Below are 26381 nucleotides of genomic sequence, written 5' to 3' on the forward strand. Positions count from 1 at the left end.
CCACAGCATGTTTCTGTCGCATTCAAGGGCACGCCTACCCGTGTCTAAACATAAATCAGTGCTTAAACATATCCCAATTATATTCTCAACATATTTAATACCTGTTGTAAGAGCTTAAAACTCAGTTTTCAGACCATGGGAAAATATAGGTGGCTGCTATCATTACTGGCAGCTCCCTAGTCTTTGGTAGAAGTTCTTTGTGTTTTGAATAGTAATAATACAGGATAAGGTTAATACTGGGGAAACAAGTAACAAAAGTAGACAAATTTGATTAAATTAACACCATCAAGAACACAAACAGACTCTTTTTTAAAAATGTTTCTCAGTTTCTGGTGTGTAAAATGCAAAAAAAAAAAAAAAAAGAAAACTGCCAGAGTTTTTACATATAAATAGGCTATGTTAGATTTGACTGACGTGTGCGCAGTTTTTAGCCACGCTAGCGGTATGACCCTAGGAATAGCAATGTCAGTCTGCTGATCTGTCAGTCGGTCCACCACTTCGGTCCAGACTGAAATGTCTCAAACTATCAGATGGACTGCCGTGTAACTGAATACAGACTTTCATGGTCCCCAGATGATGAATCCTACTGACTCTGGTGATCCCTTGACTTTTCCTCTAGTGCCACCAGCAGGTTGACATTTGTGGTTCAGACTGAAATATTGCAACTCTTTGATGGATTGCCATGAAATTTTGTACACACTTCCTTGGTCCCTAGAGTATACATTCCGATGACTTTGTTTTTTGTTTTGTTTTTTCACCATCAGGTCAAACTTTTCACCTATTCAGTCAAATATGTCAACATCTACAGGATGGATTGGCACCAAATTGTGTACATTCATGGTTCCCAGACAATGTATGCTATTGACTTTGGTGATCCCCTTACTTTGCCTCAAATGCCACCATGAGGTTGACATTTTCATTATTTATTGAAATATCTCTAACTTGTCATAGCAGGAAAAGCACAGGTGTAACGAATAACATTAACGATGGCTTTGTTTCAGCAATTATTGTAATGTGATGCAGCAATTAACAATGATATTAGTTACACCTGGGTGTACACCCCATGTTTTTAAAGCAAAGTACAAATATAATTAACAATGATTATTATACTGTATGTGCAGGTTCTAGCATGCATATATGTGAGTTTATGAGTGGTGGCTTTGGTGCAGTCAGGCCCTCTCTCTCTCTTCCTGCTGACCGGTCAGTGGGACTGAAGCCAGACTGGGCCCAAGGTCTTGTCATGTGTCCAGGTTTACCAGAGGTTTTGCTGAGGAGACACAGACCTCACTGCCAGACATGCTGTGAGACAGGACACAGGGACGTTCTCAATAACCCACACCTCAGAGGCTACAGTAAATACACAAGCCAATATTATCACTCCAATAAATGTTTCTTTTCCACATTGACCTGGAAACGTGACCACAGATGGTTTACACTCACCACCTTCTAAAGAAAATAAAGCCACAGAGAGATCACATGCTATATATATCTCCAGGGATGAAACAGGGAGGTCACAATACTGTACATTATTGGCTACAGAAAAAAAACATCCTTGTCCTTGTAGGGATTCAGTTTTTATGTTTTTCTCTTAATATCTTGTGGTTTGGTGGAATGTTTTTTTTCTCATTCCTGTGGCTAATTAGCCAAATGCAGACAACTTGAGATGTTTCCAGGGCAGCTACAGTGAGGCTTGACAGAAAATGTTTCACTGCTCTAACACATCTGAGAAAAAGGTCACATTTTGATATCACCCCTTTAATTAAAGAGCAAGGTTTTTTTTTTTGCCTTAGCATTTTTACTGACATTTAACAACAATATGGGAAGAAATCCTCTGCAGAGGAAGGAGAGATATGAGATTCTCAAGCAAATCAGTCACATGTTGCATTTGGAGTTTCTTGATGGGAAACCCTCATACTCTGCTGTTTCTGCCGCTCTTTAACCCCACGGCTCCATGTGCCACGTTCATGCCCCTTGTCTTGATGTTGCTGAAAGGCATTCTGAGAAATATAGGAAATCAGTAAAATAGATGGTATTGGAGTACACAAAGTAAATAAACAGCATTTATCATCAGAAAGTTGCTGGAATGTGCTAAAAATTACAAATAGATGATACATTACAATGAGGAGAATTGTCCTTTATGTTGCACAGATTCCTGCTCTGACAAGTGCTTGAATGTGGGTCCCGCAGTTTTTCACTGTCATCTTGCTGTATAGGCTGCCGTGAGTCTCAGCACAATATTTTGTGAGTGTTTGTATGTGTTTTCTGGTGTCTGTGTCTGTTTCTGAGCCTTTCTGTTGACATGATGTGTGTTTTTATTTGCTTTCTAATGTTATGTGTGCATGTTTAGACGTTTTTCTGTATTTTTCCTTGGCTGAATGACACGGGCATATGGTATGTAGGTGTTTGGCAGATGCTCCCAATCACTGGCAGCTTTGCATTTATATGTGACTGTTTTCACAAGAGATTTAGATTGGTAACAAGGGCAATTCACTGGGTTTTTGTGTTTCTTGAAAAAAAGAGGCAACTGTGGACTCACAGGTGCAGTGAAGGGGAAAAGGTGGGCTACAGAGAAAATACGGTGACCTGGGGGTGGGGTGTGAAGTGGGTTAGAGGGGCGACAAATGTACGGAAAACCTGCTAAAATCTTCAAACTGAGACCATGAGGTGTTTAGTACAATCTGTGAGGGATCACACAAAGTCATTATGTTCTACTGTCTTTTCCTCCCAAAATCTACTTGCAGTCCCTTTACACATATTTCTTTGTTCCACACATACATGAAGCTATAGATTGATGCAGAGCAGTAGGTCAGTCCACCTTGAAGGAAACCTGGGCCTGGATAATACAGTTTGTATCATATTCCAGACAAATACCAACATGTAGCAGTATATAGTTACAACATTCAGTTTTTAAAGGAATAGTTTGACATTTTAGGAAATATGCGTATTCACTTTCTTGCCGAGAGTTGGACGAGAAGATAGATACTACTCTCATGTCTGTATGGTATACATACGGCTACAGCCAGCGGCCGGTTAGCTTAGCATAATGACTGGACGCAGAGGGAAACAGCTAGCCTGGCTCTGTCCAAAGGTAACAAAATCCACCTACCACCTACCTCACTAATTAACACTTTGCATCTCTTGTTCAGTCCGTACAAAAACCAAAGTGTAAAAATGACAAGGTGCAGTTTTGGCTGTACTCTTGTAGTCTTGAGGTTGCCAGGCAACCAGCGGATACTTCAGGAAGTTACTGCTCCCAGCCAAGAAATAGTCTGGCACATAATCCCTGTAAAACCGCAATTCATTTGTTTTTGCAGTTTTTGTACGGTACGGTGCGACCTACGGTATGGTAGACAGATTTTGTTACCTTCAGAAAGAGCCTGTTCCCCCCTGCATCCAGTCCTTATGTTAAACTAAGCTAACTGGCTGCTGGCTGTAGCCATATATTTACCGTACAGATATGAGAGTGGTATCTATCTTCTCATCTAACTCTTGGCAAAATAGTGAAAAGCATATTTCCCAAAAACTATTACTTCAAACATGACACAATCTGCAGATACAACTATGGGACATATAACTTATAAATCATGACAATGATGATGACACTGATACCAACAAGAAAAATGCAAAGTCAAGATTAGATTGAAAAATAAATAATGAGGGGGTGGATGGAGGTGCAGGAGGGTCTACACTGATTTAATTGAGTTTTAGAGGCATGAAATGTTTCTTGTTCAAGGTTATACAAACAACAATTGTTTCACCATCTGGTGATTAGCATACAAGGGTCAAACATGGAAATGTAACACGTTCTAGGAACCATTTACCAATTCAACATACGTTTAATATTCAGAGTCTGGATTTCTAATACATCCATTTGGGGAAAACAAACATATAAAGTCTTAAAAGATTTTTGGGGATTTTAGCACACATTCCACCATGGGAGTTTATGAACAGCGAACAGCTGACATCAGTTGCCCCGGCTCTCCTCGGAGACCCCAGGTGTTCACACCTTTTATCTAAATCTCTCTCTGCACAGTTTATCTCACATATTCACTTACACAGCTATTTACGCCTCGCTAAAACAGTCTGTGAATCAGTGTGAGAACTGCAGTGACAGGGACCTTATATTTATTGTGTGTCCAAGGTCACAAATTTAACACTCAGTGACCTTGATCCCTGCACACAGCTCATTGTGACAGAGTACAGCAGGTGGAAGGATGTACCTTACAATGAGATGATAATCCCAGGTAAAATATGGCTTCAAGCCTCATGAATCTGCTCTTTAACCAGCTCATCCTCCACCTGCGATGAGGTCGCCTCATGGAAATTTAGCGTTTGACATGAGGAGGGACACTCATTGTACAGCCCCCAGTGTGCAGCAAAGCATAGACAAAAGCCTCCAAACACCTCCTCCACAGTGAGGGGAGACTGATATTATCAAGTCAAGCCTGAATCCAGTAATTTTCCTTTGAGGGCGATCAGGTGAAGTGTATGTAATATGTTTTGAGAGAGGGAGAGGGAGGGAGACACACGTAATTGGGAAATGTCAAGTAATTGGCAAATGTTGTTGAATTACTACAGAGGAGCTTCATCCTTGATGAATCTCAGGTCGTCCTTGTAAAAAGCTACCCATCTCACACACACACGCACACCCCAGCCCCCAATCCTCCTCCCCATCCATGTCTCCTCCCCCTTCCAACAAAAAAACCCCCTCTCCATCCCTCCCTCCCCCCCTCCGCTTGCAGATCACCGTATTGGTCGCTGGGACGGAGCGAAGGCATAATCATGCGTTTGGCTGGTCCGTGTGTGGGATGCTGTACAAGTCCGCTGCGTAAAAGTGGACAGGTGTAGCGCGCCGTGTTGAGTGGGGGATAAAAAGAAAAACGCCAAAACACTGTGATATTACCTGATTTGTGAGCCACTGCTGCGCTCTGTATCTGCAGCCGTGGAGCCCCCCCCCCCGCTGTAATATTTATGACAAAACGGAGGCAAATTATTCTGGTCACGTTTTTGGCTGACAGCCGGCTGTCCTGGAGAGCGCTGGAGTGAACCGGGGTCCAGTGTTGGAGATAGCGCACCGACACCTGCAGTAGGATGTAAAGGGAATTCCCACTCACCAAACTGGTAAGTTTAACACTCGACATACAGCACTTCTTCTAATAATTTTTTTTTAAATTTCAAGTAAAAAAATCTCCATCATGATTTTGAAAATATCTTTACAAATAGCCTACAATGTATGTGCATATTTAAATTAGGCAATTGGACTTGAGGGATCTTGGCTGTCAGGGGGATCCAGGCTTCTGCAAAAATGAAACAAATGGCGGGCTGTCAGTGGAGGGACAAGACAGTCCAAACATGTTTTGATTCCGGACTGGAGGCGACAATAACAAATCACCTCATTGTCAGATCGGGACATATGAGGGGCCAGAAAACAGCCTCCGCACTTGTGATTTTAATCGTTTGTTTGCATTTTCGTCTATGAAGCGTCTGTGGGACAAAAAAATAAAATCCTTCAGCAGTTCCTGACCATTTAGGCTTTTTCGTTCTGTGCAGCAACAATCAGACAACACTTGTACCACAGAGGAAAAGAAAATCTAAATATGTTAGAAAAAAAGAGACCTGTAGTGATTTGTTTTGATCCAAGTGGGGTTATAGTAATTTTGATCCTCCAAGTCTCCCATTTTCCAGGGACCCACAGCGACTGTTGATATGCTTCAGTCACATGGATGCGCCACGCTTGACAAGAAGGTGGCCCGTTTGATAATTTTTAAGAGCAGTGGCTCAGTTCACCAACTAATGTTTCGACATGAAACCTTTTAATCAGATACATTTATTCCACACTGCACATGATTAGTTGGTCTTGAAGTGTCATAACCCCATGAGACCATGATTTCAAAGGATTGTTTATCAGGGCTCCTCTGCATTTATTTACCTTCATTAGAAAAACGGGGAAAACAGCCAGTAATCGAAATGTGTTTGGTTTTTTTTAGAGCTTGATAGGACATTTGCATCTTCTCAGCCCCACTTCTGCTTTTATCTAAATTTTAAATCTGAAATATGATTGGTGTCACAGTATAGCAAAGTAAAAGTCTCTTTAAAAAAAAAAGAATATAGTCATAGTAATGGTTTTAAAATCTACAAATACTAGGCTACTGTATTATGTGTAATCCAGCCCTGTCTTGCCATGTGTGACAAAGACTGTTTCCATCACGCCTCTCTTGTTGATGAGATGTGAAATGGGAACATGTGCGGTTGGAAGGTGGTACAGTGGTCTTCTGTGATGGGTTTTTCCCTGCTGAACACTAAAGCAACATATTCTCCAGTTATGTTATAGTTCCATTTAGTTTAATGTCTGTTTGCATTAGCTGATCAGAATGAAGGGACTGTGCTTTTTGTTACCAATTACAAATCAAATTATTGGGATCAAGTGCTGCAAAATGTTTTGCTTCCTGGCATGAGGTTTTTGCCATGCGACAGCCTCTGTAAAGGTTGTAAAGTATTTTTTGCCCCCCTGAAAGACGTTTTTTTAAACATTTCTTTAATATTCACTTTTTTGTTTGCTCACATTACTTTTGTGTTCCCTCATAAAACTCACTGCGTTCCCCTGCAACACTTATTACATTCTCTCACATTATTGCTTCCCCACTTTCACATACTTCTATTGTCTTCTCAATCTTACCAAACAATTTTAGTCTTTTTAACTGACACTGCGGTTAATATAGTCTGAAAATATGTTATGACAAGCTACTTAATAGTACTGACTACCTCATCTTGTTATTAAGTAGACTGTCAACCTCCAAATGAACATTTTTGATGAGACCACCTTTTCTGTGATGTTTTAACATACTCCCATTTTCACTCTCATGGTGGCAGCCTGTGCTTTGCATGTGGGTCATTGTGTGTTTGCGTCTGTGTATGTATTTATAGAGAAGCTTTGATGCTGCTGGTGGGGAAATATTCCACCACACGTGTCACTCTCCAGCTAGATGCCACAGCGTAGTTGAAGGAAGCTGTCTTAAATTCTTTCAGCGCATTGAGCAAAGGAGTACTGTACCTCTGATCTGACGAGTTGATTGAGAAGTCTTATTTACCTTACATATATCACAGTCTTGTTGAGGGTATAATAGGAAAACAACAGTGTGGGAAACGCACACAAGATTTATGTGGAGCTGCTCCATTGTCATAAAAAGTTCCAATAAAGCTTCTGTCTGTGTTGGATTTATTCTGACTATAAATTAGTGGTTTAAAGTCTTGTGAAAATCATTGTGTTAGGTTTAAAGGATGACACAGCTACATTGCTGATTTGGATGCTTTTTGAAGGACTCAGAATGTGTTTTAACAGTTATGTTGTAATGCTGTTTATTTATGTTAATTCATGTTTTATTGTATCTTTAACTTGCCTTGTAAACAAATGGCTAGGCTGTTTGCAAGCATGGCAGGTGCTGAATGAATATGCGCAAAATGTGACTGCATTAACTAGAAACAATCATATTTTCTGCTGTAAAAGCCTCCAGCAACAGACTTTAATAGCAGCTGTATTTAAGGAATTTAAACAGTGACTATATTTGTATTTTACTAATGAGAACAATATTTTGACTGAAGTGGTCATGTACTTTTTTAATTGCCCTAGTTGACCCAAGCCAAAGAAACAAGTTGTCAAACCTTTGACACCTTGTGAGCATTAAACATAAAAGTGCACACATGCTTGCATAAAATCATTAAAGGTACAAAAGAAGAAGCAGCCTCTAAACTAGTATAACAACACCAGTAACTGCCTTGCACGTGGATGTATTAATTAATGATGGCTGAGATTGCTCATCCTTCTTGGCAGTGCACCCACGTTCACCGTGTGAAATTAAAAGCACACTTCGCTAAATTCCCTAACCTAATACAGTAAACAACAATGTTCCTCGAAGTGCGTGAGTGCAGGGAAACGTAGAGGTGAAGAAGATTTCAGTGCTAGACAGGACAAAAGCAGGATGATGGTGAAAAAGTGAGACACACGAAGAGCAAACAAGAGAGAAGAGATGGAATGATAAATCATTAGAGGAGCAGAGTGAAGTGACCCGGGTGAAAAAGATTATCAAGAAGAGGGAGACAGAGGCAACATGGAAGAGAAGACCAATATACAAAGTCTTTATAGACCCAGTGTGGCCACCCATAGATATTAAACAGGAATGCAGCTGCTTTCTTGCATATTTATTGTATATTTAGGTATGTTTTGATATAATTACATGTATATTTTCATGTGACTGACACATCTGCTACATTAGTCGGAAGCTGACAGACATTAGGTGTAAGTGTAAATATATCTGACGTTCTTATGAAACCTCTTCATGGGAATAGAAAATGAATCCCTATTTTTTTCCCTCCCTCAGGTCAGACCTCTGTCTCTCATTATGGTGTGATAGTACAGATGCCTGCAGTGATGCTCTTCCCTCTTGGCCAATGACGTCCTGTCTGCAGGAGATGAATGGTATTAAAAGAGCTCTAATTGCCTTCTGGAGTGAAACAGCTTAATCATTTTAACCTGCTGCAGACAACTTCAGTCTTTCTTTTTCTAGTACCCCATCAGTTCCACTTACTCCATTGCTCTCATTTCATTGCCTTCAAATCCATTTTTCTAGTTTTTCTGACCTCTTCATCTGCTCTACACTACTCTTAACCCCGATCAGCTGTTTCACACAGCTGTAAAACATGATACTTTGGCACATACAGAGATTCATCTCTCTGCAGGCACTGAGCTGCTGAAGCAAGGTTTGATTACATTTAAGATGAAGGTGAAAATTGTCCTGATTCACTGCAATGCCTTGTTAAAGGTATCGTTTGGATTTTTTGACCACTAGTATCGCTATGGGGCAATATTTTTAGAACGTTGGTCCCCGTTTTGTTTCTTCTCGTGCACATTCAGATACGCATTCCTGCCAATGGTCTCACACTATTCCACTGATCTACAAGTGGCTGTAATGTGCCAAGAAACATAGCAATGCACCAACAAAGGCAGGGAAGAAGAAGACTTCTAGCAAGTAAACATGGATGTACATGTTTGCAAATGTTTTATGAAGAAGCAAATGCATTCAACACATTATTCCTCAAGGATACAAACAATGCATTTTAGTAATTTGGTAAAAATAGAATCTTTGTTTAAAAATCCACAGGGCACCTTTAAGAATGACACTTTCATCTTCATCTTTCCACATGGTAAACGAAAAGAAATTAAAATCAGCTGCACACTTGTCTCCATTGCCTACACCCAATTTATTGTCTACACATTCGGTCAAACAGACTGTCAGAGCATCTTAAACTGAGAGCTTTGACAATAAATTGGGTGCATGCAATAGAGATAAGTGTGGTTATACTTTGATTTCTTTTAATTTGGACTATTTTTTACATTCTGGAGCTTTAAGACATGTTGTAGTACGTGGTTACTCTGGAAATGATCTTTCCATATAGGTAAGTCAAGCTAGAAAACCTAATAATTAATGCGCTAGACATGGTATACACCTGAGTTTGTTGGAAGGGACACTCCAGTGATTTAGCATTGCCCATGTCTTTGAAACTCTACGTCACAAGGTTATAACGAAGGCTTTCTGTTAAAAATCTGAGCCGCCACAGAAGACACTATAAAAGGCTTTTTACAGGCTGAATAATACTCGTTGATGACAAGTAAACTGATCTTCATGTGCACCTTTAATTGTTAAAAAAAAGAAAAAAGAAATTCCACCATTTTGAGTCAATATCTCTTGTTTGTGTGTGGATATGTTTAGCACAGCAATGCAGGTCTGTGCATGTGAGGTCAAAGCTTTTCCTTGTTAAAATTCAGTCAGGCGTGTTATCACACAAACAGCTGTTGGTTTGGTGCTTTATCACCAGAGAAGCATTAAAGCAACCACAGACCTCGTGCTGTGACTTGACTATTTAGTCACAACACTCCCAACACAACAAAACATAGATACAGATAGTTGCAGCATACAGGCTACTTCAGTATGATGACTGCAATTGGACAATCCTTGAACTCCTGATGACAAGTGCTGTTGAAATGGAGAGATGGAGGGAGACATTGTTCATCACAACCAATCACTTAAGGAATGTAGGAGTAATTACTGGTATAATAGAAATTTGACAAACGCTGTAATACCTCTCCATTTATTCCTGTTTTATCGTCTTATCATCATTATTACTAATCATTGCTATTCTGTTTGATGGGCCAGTGAACAGCTTTCCAAAGCGCTGATTTACGTAACAGACTCCACTTGCTCTGACTCAGTTTTACTTCATTTCACCAGCTTTCACACTTAATTTTGATTTCTTCTTGTTTCAAAGAACGGTGATTGCACGGCAGCCTTGATTAGTGCTTATTGATGGGTGGCGCGTGTAATAGCAAAATGACAGGCTTGGGACGTCATAGCTGGATATAGGATACCAAGGAGTGTCTTTAATGAATGGTGGAGCCAAATGAAATCCATCGAACCCACTGTCAGGTGATAATGATGCCTCACATGCCGTGGACCAGAGCTGTCCAGAGGCCAAAGTCTTCTCTCTGTACAGAGCTGTTCTTATAGATTACAGGCTGTGATAATTAACCTGCCTAGTATAGCTTAATTATTGATGTTCTGGTAGCAGCCTGTCAGAATTGTGGGATATATCGTGACTGTACATATACATCTTTATTTTGCCTACAAGGTCTCTGATGTAGTGACAGCAATCAGTGAGAGGCTACTTGCGCTGCAATATGAAACGCTACTTTAATATTCAAAATCACATAATAGTCTGTCCAGACGATCTGGGGGAATTACACAAAGATATTGCACAGTGTAAAAGCAAAGAGCCATGTGCTGGTTGTAAGATGGATGGTGAAGAGGGGAGGCGAGACGGCGCAACTGGGACTATTCAAAAGAGAGATGGATAGAGGTAGTGAGCAGGGAACAAACATTCCCCTCCAGCAAGCACGAAACTCAGCATCCATCTGCACACCCCTAAGCCTCCCTCCCATCCATCACTCCCTCACTGCACCTACCTCCTGCTTTCATCTTACCTCCCGTTACCCCCATCCCTTTCTCCCTAACTTGTCTCAGACATAAGTGCAAATGGGATTCAGCAGTTTCTTAAACACACAAGATGTCATTCACCTCAGATAGCAATCCATCTTCCGCTGTATCTGCGGAGAGCATATGGGGTAGGGAGCGTGTGCAGAGACGTGGGCTGACAGTGTGGGTGGATGGCAGTTAGCGATACATTGTGGACTACATGACGTTCCTGTGTGTCTTTGGTGAGCTTGGCAGGAGTTATGATAACCCATTTTTAAATGTTACAGATTAAGTGTCGCTTGGCCTCACATAAGGAGTAGCAGTTACACTTACACCTGTAATAAACGCACAGGATTCAGTTTGTTGTGTGCTTTCACATTCAAACTGCATTTCTCCTGAAGTTCCTGACGCTGTCCTGATGAGAAACACATTAGATAGGGTGGGATGTTGCTGCTCTCACTGAGCGGGTTGTGTTGTTGGCCAGTCCAGGCTGGTTTGTTGGGAGCCTGCCAGGGATGCTGCTGCCCAGCTGGTGGCTGCTTGCTGTTAGCGCTGCTGGACGAATTGAGTGGGAAAATTAAGCCTTTGATCGATTGTCTCACTGCGGACGTTAGGAATACCTACGACAGCCATGAGTCAGCGTGCTGCATGCGCCATCATCCTGTTTACTTTCTCTCTTTTCCCTTTTTTTCTCCTTCACTCCCCTTCTTTTCCATCTCTCTCATCTGTTTCCCTTTCTACCCTAAATGTCAGTTGGTGTCAGTCTCATAGAATCAAAGAGCAAAGGCCTTTTTCCAGTCTCACCATTTTGTATTGACATTTTAGTTTTACACGGAGAAAGAAACAGATAACAATTTCTACTGGCCTAAATAAGTAAGCACTTCTATCTTTGTGCATCTGTAGTCAGATACAATGCCCTCTTGTAAACATCTTTTTTTGTTATCTGGACAACCAGGCACTGCTTACCACCACAGCATTTTCTGTTTCCAATCTCATTTTTGGAGGAAAAAAAAGCGATACACATCTACTTTGGTTATTGTTGTCCTCATGTAAACAGCACTGACGATCCCCGTCCCTGAGGTGGATCCAAGCGCAGAGACTCACGGAAGAGCTGGATAATTTCCAACTGCTGAATATAAACCACAGCCGCAGGTATACTGATTAAAAATAAGAACTCCTGCCAACTGGACAGAATTCATAGACTAACTTAAAGCAATCCATTGTGTAGCTTACTCAAACCTAAAGGGAGGTGTGCTCTACTAAACATGACTTTTAAGATAAACATTAGATGGTTGAATCATCAGCTTATGGAAGTCTGAGTGGTCCTGCTTCCTATTTAAGCTATTATATTTACACTGTCTAACTTACAGCAAGACTGTCACAAACAAAAAACAACAAACCAGAAACAAACTACACTGTACTTACTCTAACACTTAGAAATCACTACACAAATAATTTATGACAGACAGAGATTTAGCAGGCCTTGTCTTCTGTGGAAAGTTCTTACACCCTCAGAAATATGAAGAAAGCACAGGCGGTGCTTACATTTAAATAATTAGCAAACTGAAATCTCACGTGCACATTGTCACATCTAGATTGCTGAGGACTGAGGTGAAAATGGGAGAGTGCCCTCAGGCCCGGTGCAGGATCAGCACTTTCAACACGCAGCAGCACGTTGGACAGCAGTCATGACACAAAGGGCCAGATTTAATAAACTGTTTCTGCCTCATTTCAGACGTGCTGTGTCCTTGTGTGTTTTTTATCAGACAGGGGCACTGGCCTGGAAGCGCAGTTGTCATCTAAGGTGCATGTGAAATAAGTAATGTGCCATCCACTGAGGTAGGATTACAGATATGACATTGTAGTGTATTTACAAGTTTTTATCCGTTTTGTGTGGAATTCTCTGGCTCTAAAAATCAGGTGCAGTTTTGTACGGATTTATTAATAAAAGAAGATTGTAGTATGGAAACTGAATTAACAGCTTCTTTGAATGAAAAAGAGAGCAGTAATAATAATTTAATAAAAACACAACGTCTGACTAAACGTAGGGGACAAAGTTGTGGCTGTGTCATTAACCTAAAACTTGAATTTAATCTTGGCATCCACTGAGCTGCTGTGGCACTACTGTATGTTGATTGCACTCTTTTGCAGTGTTTTGCTGCAGTTATCTTGAGAGACCAGGGAGACATCAGCTGTATCAGTGCCATCTACATCCTTTTGCATCTTTTTATGTCTGTGCACCTTTTCTTAATTTCTGTAGAAGACAAGTCTATGCTCCTACCATATAAGTGTGTCATTGTTAGTTTGAGCCTTGCTCATGACCTATAGCATATGTTGGACGTTATCCATCCTCTTTCTCTGACATATGCTTTCAATGTAGTTAATGTTGTGTGTTATTATTTAGGATAATAAAATGCCCTACAGTATGTTGTTTTAGATGCTGTCTGGGCCGAAAGCAGGCCTACAGTTTGTCTTTGTGATGGGAAGTAATTTAGCCTCTGGCAGAAAAACATGTCGTCAGGGTAAAACAACTAAATACATGGATAGCTTAGAGTGTGTGTGCGTGCAAAATGCATGCAAGATTGCACAAGCAAAGAAAAAGCTTGAAAAAAAGAGAGAACTTTTCACACTGACAACAGGATCTTGCTTGAGCATTTACCCTCTGATATTGTGAAAAAGTGCTTGCCAACCTGTCATCTACTACCCGACACCTATAATAACCCTGACAGCAGGGTCCAGGAAGTTGTGCAGTCTAGGGCACTGTCAGTTTGTTTTTGTTCTGGGGCAAAGCACAGAATCTACAATTGAGTAATTGAGTCACCAGATTTGATTAAAGCCAAAGTAAACTCTTTAGATGATGGTTACTCATTTGATTCCATACTGAACCAACCAGTCACATTATTTAGCTGTGCATGGCTATAGCTCCCTTCCCCTTGGGTCTCACATGTCACTCACAGGCTGGATGTAATTTGAAGTTTCACCTTGTTTCTGGCTATTTTCTGTTGCAACAACTTGCACACAAATGCACGCGCACAAACACTCTGGTTGGTTACAACAAGCATGCCACAATAAAACAATGCACTTATTAGAACCAAAACATTATTACAGCAGACTGCAAAGCACTGACATGGACTTCTCTGCAGCTTGTTTTTCAGTTGCCCGGAACACACAATGTATAAGACTGATCTGCAACCTCAAATATTTACAATTCCCACTGAAATACACCAACACTGGTGATCATTAGAAAAACATCCCAAAGTTCATCACCCTGTCCACACATTTAATTTTCTTCTTCCCTCTCTCCCAGTAAATACTAGAATATTGTGACTTTTCCTGACCGCAGGTCAGAGTCACAGCTGTTCATATGAAGGGCCTCTGACATTTTGTCTTGCCCTCGAACCGCATGCTAACACAGACTTTTTCTACTCTTTTGTCTGTGGCTCTTTGTGTCTCTTACCAGTTCATCACACAGCACTAAGTATCCATTATCACAGGACTGATTGTGGCTCATTGTTTCTCTTAGTCATAGCAAAAATTACTCTTGTTAAAAGCTATTCCGCCTGCTCATTTCACCAGTACACAATCGTCCCCCTGTAATTATTGGCAGGGAAACAGATGGCCTAATGTTTGATGAGACTTATCAAATCAGTGACTGCAGAATAACATGAATAATTTTACTCTAGTCAAAAAGAACAAATGAATATGTCTGTTTTGTTTTCACATTATCTGTGAATAAAAAAATTAGATCACAGTTGATTGTTGTGCTATATTATTCAGTTTTTCAACGTGATTTATTTAGTTTTACTTATATGGTAGCACACAATTCAGTTCTTTTCCTGACATTAATTTACTGTAGTGCTTCAAACAAGCCTCACATAATATGGAAGACACTGCTTGGTCAATGCAGTATTGACATGTATGCTGCCTCTGTGATTGGTGTAAGTGATTGACTGTTATATATAGTAGTATGTATAGTAGTAAGTGTTCCTTTGCTTGCTCCATGATTCTCTGTAGCACCATGGTGTCCACCATATTGATCAAAGACTGTAAACACGTAAGTGATACTGATGACATTATAAGGTCACAGGCCACTGAATATTCTTGTGCTAGATGCTCAGTGTGAATAGTCTCAAACACAAGGTGGATCTAGATTCATATGTTTTTACTCCCAGGACCATGTCTGTGAAATCAAATGATTATGCTGTAATTTTGCAACCCACAGGTCAAATTTCCATAGGCAGATCAATACTTTTTTGACTGTTTCGGGGATAGGGGAATTACTACAAATACTGAAGGTACATCCAATATTTTAAACCCACAAGATTTGTTCATTAACATGACGTACTTCATGATACTGTGACCTGTGTTTAAGTATATGAATTAAACCAATTATTTAACTGCAGTTGGTGATTAAAGGAAGGAATAAAACAAATTGGCTCACAACTATTTTGTGCAGTGCTCAAAATGAGACCACAGGTACCTAGGAGAGGATGAGATGGGGAGTGTGCTTCTGTGCTCCCTTGCCTCAGGCTTGTTAAATTGGCTGATCGATGATGCTTTAAATCAATGTTCCAGCAACACCGCAAACCCCATGGAACCCATTAGTGGATTAAGATAGACCACTGTTCCACACGGAGTCCAGTTCTGCCTGCGGGTCCTTTCCACATGACAAATGGGAGGAAAAACTGTGAAATAAAACAAAGGGAAAAGGGCAAACGAGAGGGTGAGAACAAAAAGCTGTGGCAGTGGAAAGGTTGACAGCAAAGGCTAGGGTCAACGCTGCCAGTAAGAACACACCTGTAGCTCGTTGTTCAAAGACTTACTGTATATCTAACAGGGGACTTACATTAATTCAACCAACATATTATATTACTCCCGAAGCACGGGAGAGCATCCAGCCAGCCATGCAAAACATGCTCTACATGCAAAGGAACAGAGTAGGAAGGGATGTGAGGCATGTAGGAGAGCAGATGAGAAAGGGGGCTGTGGAGAGAGGATGCCAGGGGAGGTGGTCTTTCTCTGATAGCATTGTTTATGTGCCACTGCCTGTGGATCATTGATCCATTCGTCTTCATTACATCTCCCTGTGAGAACTATTAACTGCTGCCACCCTCAGTTGGGTGCCTGCTATGTTGACATGCACTGCACGGCCTCTCTACCAGCCCACCAATATCCCTGCCACCTCACCTCTTGGAGGTAGAAGCTGACAGTTTTATATTGCTTGTGGAAAAAACAAGACAGAGGACTTACAAGAGGCCTTTTAAATTTACTGGATTTGTACAGGCATTATTTGTCTACACAAGGTTGTTTGTCGATCATGGAGGAACAGGTACAGGTAGATCTTACTACCATAGACAACATGTATGTCACTGCCATCTTAACAGTACAGGTGTGGTTGGTTTCTGTATGTTTCTACATGCTTTAACTTGCAAGCTTCGCTTCTGACCTATATAATGTATGTTGCATAATAATGAATCAAACATCCACCCACTCAAGCTCATGAGAAGCATGCTTACATCTTAACAGAATTCAGCATAGCACATGAACTGTAAGCACAGTCAGAAAATAAATCCTCATTGGTTTGTTAAAATGTGTGGACTGTTTGGGGATCCTCTGCTGAGTCCCTGCTTAATGCACTCATACCTGCAAATGTCCCCCAAGAGACCTCCTTCTCCAATTGCTGTCTGAACTGTTTTGTCTATGCAAAGCATGTTGTTGTCTAACTGCCTGAGCCCAGTGAGACATCATGGGTCATCAGCAGCAGCTTGAACTGCACCCCATGACTCCAATTGACTGCCAACTGTCACTTTCACCTCGCTGTGTCAACTCATAGCTTCCCTTCCCTTGTGAAATCTAACAAGTTTGACTTGTACTTGTTGTACAGTGTTACTTTTCAGTAAATGAGACAAGCTGACTGATAACTGCTTGATCTTTCTCTGTCCTCTGTCTGTCTTTCTCTTGCTCCTCTCCTTTCTATGTCTCTTTTCTATTTTTTTCATAGAATCAACCACAGATCTGGCCATCATCCTCATCACTGCCTCGTTTGAGCCAGAGGAAAAGGAAAGACAGAGCATGGTCTGGTGTGGTCGCCACTGTTGCTATGCGTGAAGGAGTGCTGTGTCGTCAATGGAGACCGAAGGCTATCGTGGCCTCCTGGAGACCAGCGATGGTCAGGGGGTAGGCCTGCTGGAAGGAGGGGGCGAGGTGGGCTGGAGCACGCCCTACCCTCTGGGCTTCCAGGTGTCTTTGACCACTGTGCTGATACTGGAGCTGGTGTTGGGCTTCAGCAGCAACCTGACTGTACTTGTGCTCTACTGTGCTCAGTCCAACCTGGTGGATTCAGTCAGCAACCTGGTCACAGTTAACCTCCACGTGCTGGACGTATTGGTCTGTGTGCTGTGTGTGCCACTGACTGTGGCTGTGATCCTGTTACCAGCTAATGGAAGTGGAGTCGGCAGCCTGGCCACGCTGTGCTGCTTTCATGAGGCCTGTGTCACATTCACCAGTGTGGCCACAGCAGTCAATGTGCTGGTGATCAGCTTGGATCGATACGACATCTCAGTGCGTCCAGCCAGTCGTCTGCTGACCCCCAGGCGTGCAGCACTGCTCCTGGCAGCAGTGTGGGCTGTGTCTCTGGCTGTCTTCTTCCTGCCATTCCTTGAGGGGGACTTCTTCTCTTTGAGGGCTGAGGACGGTGAGGATGAGGAGCAGGAAGGGCACAACCATGACTCTGAGCTCACCACTGGACTGACCCCCATTTCTTCTTCTGTCTCTCCTTCCTCTTTACCTTCAACTCATCCTTCCTCCCCTTCAAACCACCTGCCTCCAGTATGGCAGAACAGGACACTGCTATGTGTAGGAGGGCAGGGGTATTACACAGGCCTGGCTATGTATTACCACTTGTTACTTCAAGTGCCATGCTTCTTCATCGCTGTGGCCGTCATGTTGTTCACCTACTCCAGGATCCTACAGGCCCTCAACATTCGCATTGGCTCCCACATGATGAGGGGTACACATGCAAAGGACTCCGGCTGCAGGATACGCTGCAGGAGGCAGAGGAGGAAGGAACTGAGCCTGCCCACAGAGGTAGTGTCCTCCAACCAGAACCAGAACCTCACCCACCCCCCTCTCATCCCCTCCCCCACCCCTACACCAACATCACCCCCACCACTCTCCTCCATGCCCCAGGGGATGTCTGACAGTGGAGCAACAGTCACTACTGTCAGTACTGCTGCCACCACCCCCGTCGCCACCACACCGGCCACCCCTGCTTCTCCGACCCCAGCTTCAGCCTCAACCCAGACCCACGCCACCTCACCTCTGCCTGCCTCCTCCATGGGTGTACAGGCCTCGGTTTCTGCCATCATCGCCTTGAGGCGGGCAGTGCGCAGGCACAGGGACCGCAGAGAACGTCAACGTCGCGTCCTAAAAATGTCCCTAATCATCATATCCACCTTCCTGGGCTGCTGGGCCCCTCTGTCTGCAGTCAATGTACTGATCCTGTGTCTGGGTCCCAGCGATGGCCTGGTGCGGCTGCGCCTCTGCTTCTTGGCGATGGCTTATGGAACCACTATTTTTCATCCTCTGCTCTACGCTTTCACCAGGCAGAAGCTGCGCCGTGCTCTCAAAACACGTGTCAAGAAAAGGGTAGTGTCCCTTCTGCAGGTGGACCCAGCTCCCAGCGGGGGGACAGTTATTCATAACTCCTGGGTGGAAGGGGGAGGCCAGAGGAAGAGTCGCAAGCCACGGGTGGAGGCCAGTGATGGCACTGATCGATGCCTCACAGAGGCAGTGAGGGAATGAGGCTAGTCTTCAGTGTGTTTGCATGTATGAGTGTGTGTGTGAATTGGAAGAATTGTATGTATTTTACCAATTTGCTAGAAATGGATTGCGTGTATATTTGTGCATGTGTGTGAGAAAAATGAGAACCAGTTAGTTTACAAAGATTAGGACAAATCCCATGACCTTTGGTCCCATGTAGATGTGGAAACAGGTGAGTCGTGAGCTCTAATTAGAGTCTGCTTTCTGCTGTGCCTACACAGGCCCTCATAAGTTCACTTTCTGATTGAGAAGGTGGCCGCTGTGTCTCTATGGCAACACTGGCCAAGCATTATGACAACACCATAGTCATGGCTACTGAAAATGTACACCACACGAGTAGGGTAATGGTTAGATAACAGCAAATGTATACGTTATTCCTCCTGTGTGCACTTTCAACTTGCATGTGCATGTACATATGCACACATAGACACACACACACACCCAGTTAATGCACACTGATCTATATTTAGTCATTATCTGTGAAAGCACACCAATATCTACCTGCACAGATATTCTCAGTGAGAAAAATATTAATGGAAGTCTATATTTCTTTTTCTTTCTCTTATTTTTTCATGCCTTAATTGAGTTATTAATATATTCTCATGGTGCTGAATGTCCTGCTGTATGTTTACAACAATGTATCAGAGCGACAGTGTTTGCACATATTGTATATGGTATAGCAAATTAACGGCGGGTAAATGCAAGCATTCAGATTCAAAGTTTACAGGCTCATATGAAAATACCAGGAAAACTGCAAAAAAAACAAACGATTCCAATTTAATTTCCAGTAAGCACCATATTTCATATGTGTGCAAGTTAAAGCTAAAAGGCATGACTTTATTTTTTATATATAAAATAAACTTTAAGAGTAACAGTCATGATGATGCAGGCGAGGATGTGTGATTGTGTTTGTATGTTTGCATGTGTGCATGTATGCGTAAACGAATAAACAAGCGTGTGTGTCCATGATTATGTGCAATAAATCATGAGAAAGCAATGACCCCTAGGATGTGAACAAATAGAATGTGAACACAGAATTGTTGGCTTTCTATGTATGGTTTAGATAAAAGGGGGAAGAGAGACGAAAGGGGATTAAATTTTCTGATTAACAACAGAAGGCCACTGGGCATCAAATAAAAATACATGGAGCAATTGTAACTACACAGGCCACGGTAATACTACTGAAATTCTATCATTTCAGTTTTAAAGTGGAAATCAAAGGGCAACATTTTGTGAAAACTTCATTAAAACTGTCTCTGTAGTCACTGCAGGTAAACTAGCATCTTAAACCAGAGAAATCCCAACTTCTGACATGGGACATCTCCTCGTGTTAGCTGTTTGTTGCTCTGGAGGGCAGAGTCACTGCTCTTGGACAGCACTTGACTTGACTTGAATGACTGCAGAGGCAGACAGGCCTCCGTCAGCTTCTGGACTGAGTCCTGGACATCTCTTTCTCCTCAGGGCTTCTTGTCTCATTCCCAAACGTGTTGGACATAAAACAGTAAACCAGCCCTCAATCAGCTGTTATATTATGGGTGTTACAGTAGGTAAAGATTTATGTCAGTAAGTAGGTAGAGTACACTTTAAACTTTGTATGGGCTCAAATCTTGGAGAGCTTCTTGGGCTTTGGGCTATCTCCTTCATCCTCACCCCTTTTACACTATTTGTGAGCCAGACAGAAGACAATAATTCTTGTGTATTCATGTACATTTTTCAGGGATGTAAATACTGAAGTGTCTGTTTTGGGTTTTAGTCAAAAGTATAGTTTTTCTTTTGGTCACAATCATCTGCCGGACAGAAAATCAGCCATTGTGATAAACTCTGAGCGAGTTGGACAGTTACTGTAAAGAGAATTAAGTGTATTTGTGTTAATATTGTATGTGTGTACACTGTACTGTACATTTATGACCATGTGTATAGAGAAATATTAGTATTGTATAAGATTTATATTATGTGTTATTATATAGAACAGAACAGAATCTGTATTAAAAAGGCGATCTATCTAAGAATTGATCGATCTCAGTTCTCTGTGTCAATTCATACACGTTTCATGTTCAATGTATTGGTTGTTGTCAAATATTGATTATTACTTATCAGGAAACTTAATTATACCAGGAAATATATGTTATACATGTCTGTGTAGATGCATTTTATCTGCTATAATATTGGAAAGAAGAAACGTGTATATGAGTCTTCTACTTTCATGACCTTGCAGACGCTCAACATAATGGAAATGAAAAAGAGAACAAAAGCAATACAGAAGAAGAAATTATATAGATTTTAAATAAATGGCACATTGTTTTTCAATTTAACAACCTGGAAGATTTTCACAATATGTAATAATCACAGACTTAACTATCCAAATCATTCACAGAATAATTTTACAGAAAAGTGCAGACTGAAAGGGCAACCGACTTTTTGTATATAGTGATGTCTCTGATCTAATTAAGAATTCACAAGAATCTGATCTGTAAATGGAAGAATGAAATATGACAATTATGTTACTCTTAAATAGAAAGTTTTGTCACTGGGCTTCCATCACAAATGCAGCTGTATTTCTACAGTCTTAAGAGGGAACTGCTTGGATTCATCCTGCTCAGTGTAACTTGGGAATTCCTCCATCACTCTTCCTCTGGACCTTACTGTCCAAATCTGTCTCTCTTTTTTCCAGCTGTCCCTCCCTTTCTACATCTCCTGTTTCCACTCCCCGTTTCTCTGATCCCTAAATTTAGAAACTCCGTCCCAGATACTTGCAGTATTTAGTGCTGACTGTACTGAACCCTCACTATGCTTCACTGTGATGTGACAACTGTGCTAATCACCAGTACTAATGAAGCTGAAACTTGTTAGTCAGGTAAGCATCTGTCAAGACAGTTCAATCTCTTGATGTTGACACCTAATTTTTTATTTTACCATAACAAATCTGTCTGTGCATGTGGTGTGCATGTGAGTGTTTGACGCCTTACTGATTTGTGCAGTGAATAAACACTGTAGATTTCTCCATCCTGCTTGATAATCTCATCAGTCCCCTCCTTTTTCACACCCCCATTTCCTCCCTTGGTTCTCCTTCTCTTTATTCCGCCGGTCTGCATCTCTCTCATCTCTTATCCACACTCAGGCCTTCCAGAACAAAGCGAGGAACAGCTGCAGTGTCTGTGAAGGAAGGAAAGTCACCTTGGGGGATGACAGAGGAACAAAAACGTGAGAGAGAGAGAGAGAGAGAGAGAGAGAGAGAGAGAGAGAGAGAGAGAGAGAGAGAGAATGATAGCAGTATGGAGGGGAGATTAGGGGGGAAAGAGAGAAGAAAAGGGAGGCATAGAAGCTGGCATTGGGACATCATATGACTAATAAAGGGAGAGCACTGCATCACTGCAAAGCCCCATTAGAAAAAAGAGGAAAACAAACACTAAGTGCAGAATGATAAGATTGGCAAGCTTTACTGTTTCTTACCACTGTCGGCCCAATAGATTCTTACAATATTGCTCCTGCCCATCATACTGTGAAAATGTCCTCAAATTTGGGTGTTATCCAAAAAACACACAAGTCAGAAGTCAGAATAGCCAACAAAGTAAGTACAAAAGCCTCCCCTATATTTTGGGATTTATGGCAAACCAGTGGTGATTTTGACAAATGTTTTGGCCGTTCTGATGTGTTCAAGGAGCACTCTACGTTTGGTGAAATGTAGACTTCAGAAAGGGCTGGAATGCATGCTGATTGTTCATACACCTGCAAAACACAAATAACAGAAAAGTAATTCAATATACATTTATACTGTAAGTAAGTCAAATATATAGAACACCGCATATGCTACCATATAAATATTAAAAAATACACTGCACTTAAGGTCAATAAAACCTATGATGATGGATGCTTTCTATATCTGTTAGTCTACATTAAAGAGAAGTGATGGTACAAAATGTGATAGTATATTTACTTTTTCTATAAAATGAATGTTTTGATTTTGTTTGTGGGAACAAACAAATTGTAAGTAGTAAAACAACACAACAACATTTCTTTAAATGCAAAGTAGGACTGATTGAGATAGAGGCTTAGATTGATAATGCATCAAAACTATGGCAAGATGGAAACAGGAAATGAGACTGAAAGAAAAAGACTAGTAAAAGTTAATTACGAATTTTAGTTTTAAACAAGCCTTGTAGGATTTGATAATTAATCCATTGTTAGGTCCACGGTGAAAAGTATGTCAACCAGTGCCATCTTGTGTTCAAACGTTGGCCAGAACAACTCTACAGCTGAACACGGCTAAACGTAGGAGTTTGAAATTCAACACTGTTCTTCTCCACTGGTGTTGCTGCTTAGTTACCGATATCGTTATTCTTTCTTTTCAGTCAGGGTCCTTTTGGCTAAGAGACTCTGTTGAAGAGGATCTATGGCTACCAGAGCTGTGTAGCTAGCTAGCTGGGAACGGTTAGCTAGACTTATGTTAGCTCTCGGGAAATTAATTAAACATTAATTCATCGTTACACAAAGGCGTTATATAGCCATGGAGGTATTTATATATGTACTGTGTCGAGCAGTGCTCTATATGCGCCGAAATAGCTCAGTTGGGAGAGCGTTAGACTGAAGATCTAAAGGTCCCTGGTTCGATCCCGGGTTTCGGCAGCAGATGTGGGTTCTTTTATCCGTTTTCAGCCTTGCTAATTAGCACAACTGATAGAAATGCCATTAGGCAATCATCATAAAAAACATGTTAGCATGTTACTACAAAGACGTTTGCTTTAAGATACATATATTTAACTATTTTATACAGTCTATGATATTTACTAGCTAGAGCAGAAATGTATACAACAATGGAAAAGTACTCCATAACACGTAAAAACCCCGTAATCAGAGTTTTACCTACCTTAAAGTACGTGTTAGCAGCAAAATGTACTAACGTTACAGCTAAATAACATATGAATGTTAAGAGGAATGGTTATAAAATATTTATGTATCTTAAGCAGCATTTATTGTAACTGCACTAGGAGTTAAGTACGTACTTTTACAGTTGTTTAGTATTTTAATCTAACGTTACACTTACCAGAAAGAGTTAAATCCCTTTACAGTGTCATGCAGTCCGGTGACATACATTACTAACGTTACTCCTGCAATTAAACACTGCTCTGTAAAACTTATTAGATTTCAATATTAGATTTTTGTTGAGAATTTCAGAAGTAATTCTATTGTAATATTATTGTTTTGAAGCATGCAAAATTTGTATCTGTGAAGTAACAAAGCCAACAAAACTACTACAGAAATAGTGGAATCAAAAGTACAGCATTTCCATCTGAAACGTAGCTGAGTAGAAGTATCAAGCAGGAAATAGTAATTCACCAGTACCTCATGCATGTACTTAAATACCCTAATTTACCTTGTTACTTGCCTCCTCTGTCGAACACTTGGATTTATAGTTCACTCTTTCTCGCGTAGTGTATAATAGTTGGCCTGATACTACAATTAGAAAGTATTTATTATGCATACTAAACATGGATGTATGTCATAATGCTCACAACCAAAAGGAAACCAGTTCACGTCGATTTTCACCAGGAGGCGATGTTGTCCAATAAATCATTGAACTAGAGAGCTTCATCAAAGATGAAAAACAATCCGGTCTGCAGTTCATCTCAGGACACCTTTAATATGGTGGAATTGACATGATAGTCAAATATTTTTTATCAAACAACAACACCTTCTGAATTTGACAATCTGAGTCTGTTTATGGTAGTAGACTCTGAACAATAGGATATACTTGACCATTGATTTTTTTAAATCATTATTTCAGGATGATATCCATGTCCACAATATACAAATGAATGTACAAGAACACAACATGTCTGTTCTTGACGGTAATGGGGTAGTAACACAAGCACAAGAAGAACAGTTAGAGTTAATAACTGAGTTTAGTTCCTGGAGCGATTTTAAATACATGTTGAATTTAAAACATAAATCAAACATCATATGTTTGAAATTCAAGTGGGTACTTTGACGTTTGTTTTGTGCTGTTCTGTATGTAGGGACGGCCATTGCAAATTACCTTACCAAATTACCTACAAATGCTGAGGTATGTGGCGTTGGTTCATGCTATATACTTGTCCCTATACAAATAAACATTAAATATATAAATAATGTATATACTAAATATAAATAATGTATATACTTGTCTGCTACTACTGCTGCTGTACAATGGAACCTCATCCGGGAGAAATGTAGTGGAGTAGTATTTCAAATGTATAAAGTAGCAAATACTACGTGTAGTATAAGGGGGAGCAACTGCTTTGGCCAATCAAATTGTTGCACTTAAACACACCAGTTAGCATAACTTATAGCATGGTGCTAATTTACCATTTACCTCGTGAACAATTATTTCTCCTGAGGTAACTTTCCAGAGTCGTACAATCCTGCCTCAAAAAACTATAAACCTGCTGTGTCTTAGTGTTTAATAAGCCTTCAAATTAGACAACCTGTTTTACATTTCATCTTCTACTCTGTTGTGACTTGCCCACGCCCACGCAGCCCCTTAGCTTTGTCGTTCCCGTCATCTTGTTGGCTTAAACGCGTCCAAGCAGTTTAATGCAAATTCAAAGACTCACATGACTGCCATGTGACCTCAGTGACGTCACGGTGTGACTAACCCACACCGGCTAAATGCTGGGAATTCACCACCACTCTCTACTAGTGAAGAAACCTTTTGGATAAGTAGCAACACGTTTCTGAATCTTAGAATAAGTCTACTAGACTTTTGTTAATTGTTTGGACAGTTTCTGCTTCTGGGTTTTTCAAAATGGATTTATATGAAAATAGTTGCCCCCCAGAAAGTGTGTGTGTGTAACTGTATACAGAGTTCAAATGAAATAGTGCATTTCTAAAAATTAACACATATTTTGTATTATGCATCCCCCTCAGCAGCAACCTGACACTCCTGCTACACCCTCTCTCTCTCTCTATTTACCCCTTTACTGTCTCTACTGTAGTTCCCTCTCTCTCATTACTTCCTTACACAAGTGTTGATTTTACACCGTGACTTTGTTTTGGTTTTATAAGACTAAACATAAATCTTGTAAACCTATTAAAGAAACAATGTAATTTGTCTACACATCTTAAATCCCAAACTAAACATTAGTTTTATCAGTTTCCATGGAAATGCTCTTCCGGGAACTTCTCACTCTCTTACTGCCTGCTCTCCATCTACCATGTGTGTCTGTGTATTTTCACCTTTGTACACAGTAAATTTTATCTATCTCTTTCTATTCATTTTTATTTGTCTTTCTGCATTTCACTTCTTCCCAGACCAGTTTCTTTGCCTATGACAGTCCACCAGTTAAGATACCACTCCTTAGTCATTTACACACACCTTTCCCAGGGAAGTCTGAACACGGTGCACGTGACATGTTTATTTTGTGTGTTGGTGTGTTTGAATTTATCTTTGATTGGCAGAAATTGTTTACATCTATTCTTCTATATTTAACACTATTTACAGGGTTTTTTCCTCAAAAGATAAAAAGTTAAGGAACCTTCATAAACAGGATTTTATTTCTT

General features: G+C 40.8%; 1 protein-coding gene, 1 long non-coding RNA gene and 1 other non-coding gene across 8 annotated transcripts; 2 read left to right on the forward strand and 1 right to left on the reverse strand.

Annotated features, from left to right (window-relative positions):
• Positions 1-4739: 4739 nt before the first annotated feature.
• On the forward strand, positions 4740-20854 carry LOC122865670 (G-protein coupled receptor 22). 2 transcript variants are annotated; one of them, XM_044174447.1, is made up of 3 exons: positions 4740-5121; positions 8376-8473; positions 17026-20854. In XM_044174447.1, the coding sequence occupies exon 3, from the start codon at positions 17151-17153 to the stop codon at positions 18825-18827; it is 1677 nt and encodes a 558-aa protein (XP_044030382.1). In that variant the 5' UTR covers positions 4740-5121; positions 8376-8473; positions 17026-17150; the 3' UTR covers positions 18828-20854. The 2 variants fall into 2 exon arrangements, with proteins under 2 accessions (XP_044030382.1, XP_044030372.1); XM_044174437.1 differs by lacking the exon at positions 8376-8473.
• LOC122865678 lies at positions 14752-25396 on the reverse strand. 5 transcript variants are annotated; one of them, XR_006375526.1, is made up of 4 exons: positions 25195-25396; positions 22296-22571; positions 21812-21998; positions 14752-15709 (listed from the first exon to the last, which is right to left on the reverse strand). It is a non-coding gene; the product is annotated as an uncharacterized LOC122865678 (long non-coding RNA). The 5 variants fall into 5 exon arrangements; XR_006375522.1 differs by lacking the exon at positions 25195-25396 and adding an exon at positions 24217-25183; XR_006375525.1 differs by lacking the exon at positions 25195-25396 and adding an exon at positions 23887-23950.
• Positions 23396-23468, forward strand: trnaf-gaa. The gene has a single exon. It is a non-coding gene; the product is annotated as a tRNA-Phe (tRNA).
• Positions 25397-26381: the final 985 nt, after the last annotated feature.

The sequence above is a fragment of the Siniperca chuatsi genome, linkage group LG2 (genome assembly GCF_020085105.1).
Source record: "Siniperca chuatsi isolate FFG_IHB_CAS linkage group LG2, ASM2008510v1, whole genome shotgun sequence".
Classification (NCBI taxonomy): Eukaryota; Metazoa; Chordata; class Actinopteri; order Centrarchiformes; family Sinipercidae; genus Siniperca; species Siniperca chuatsi.

What these genes read in the sequence shown, in the direction of transcription:
- LOC122865670 (XM_044174447.1), top strand. Translation starts at nt 17,151, where the DNA reads ATGGAGACCGAAGGCTATCGTGGCCTCCTGGAGACCAGCGATGGTCAG.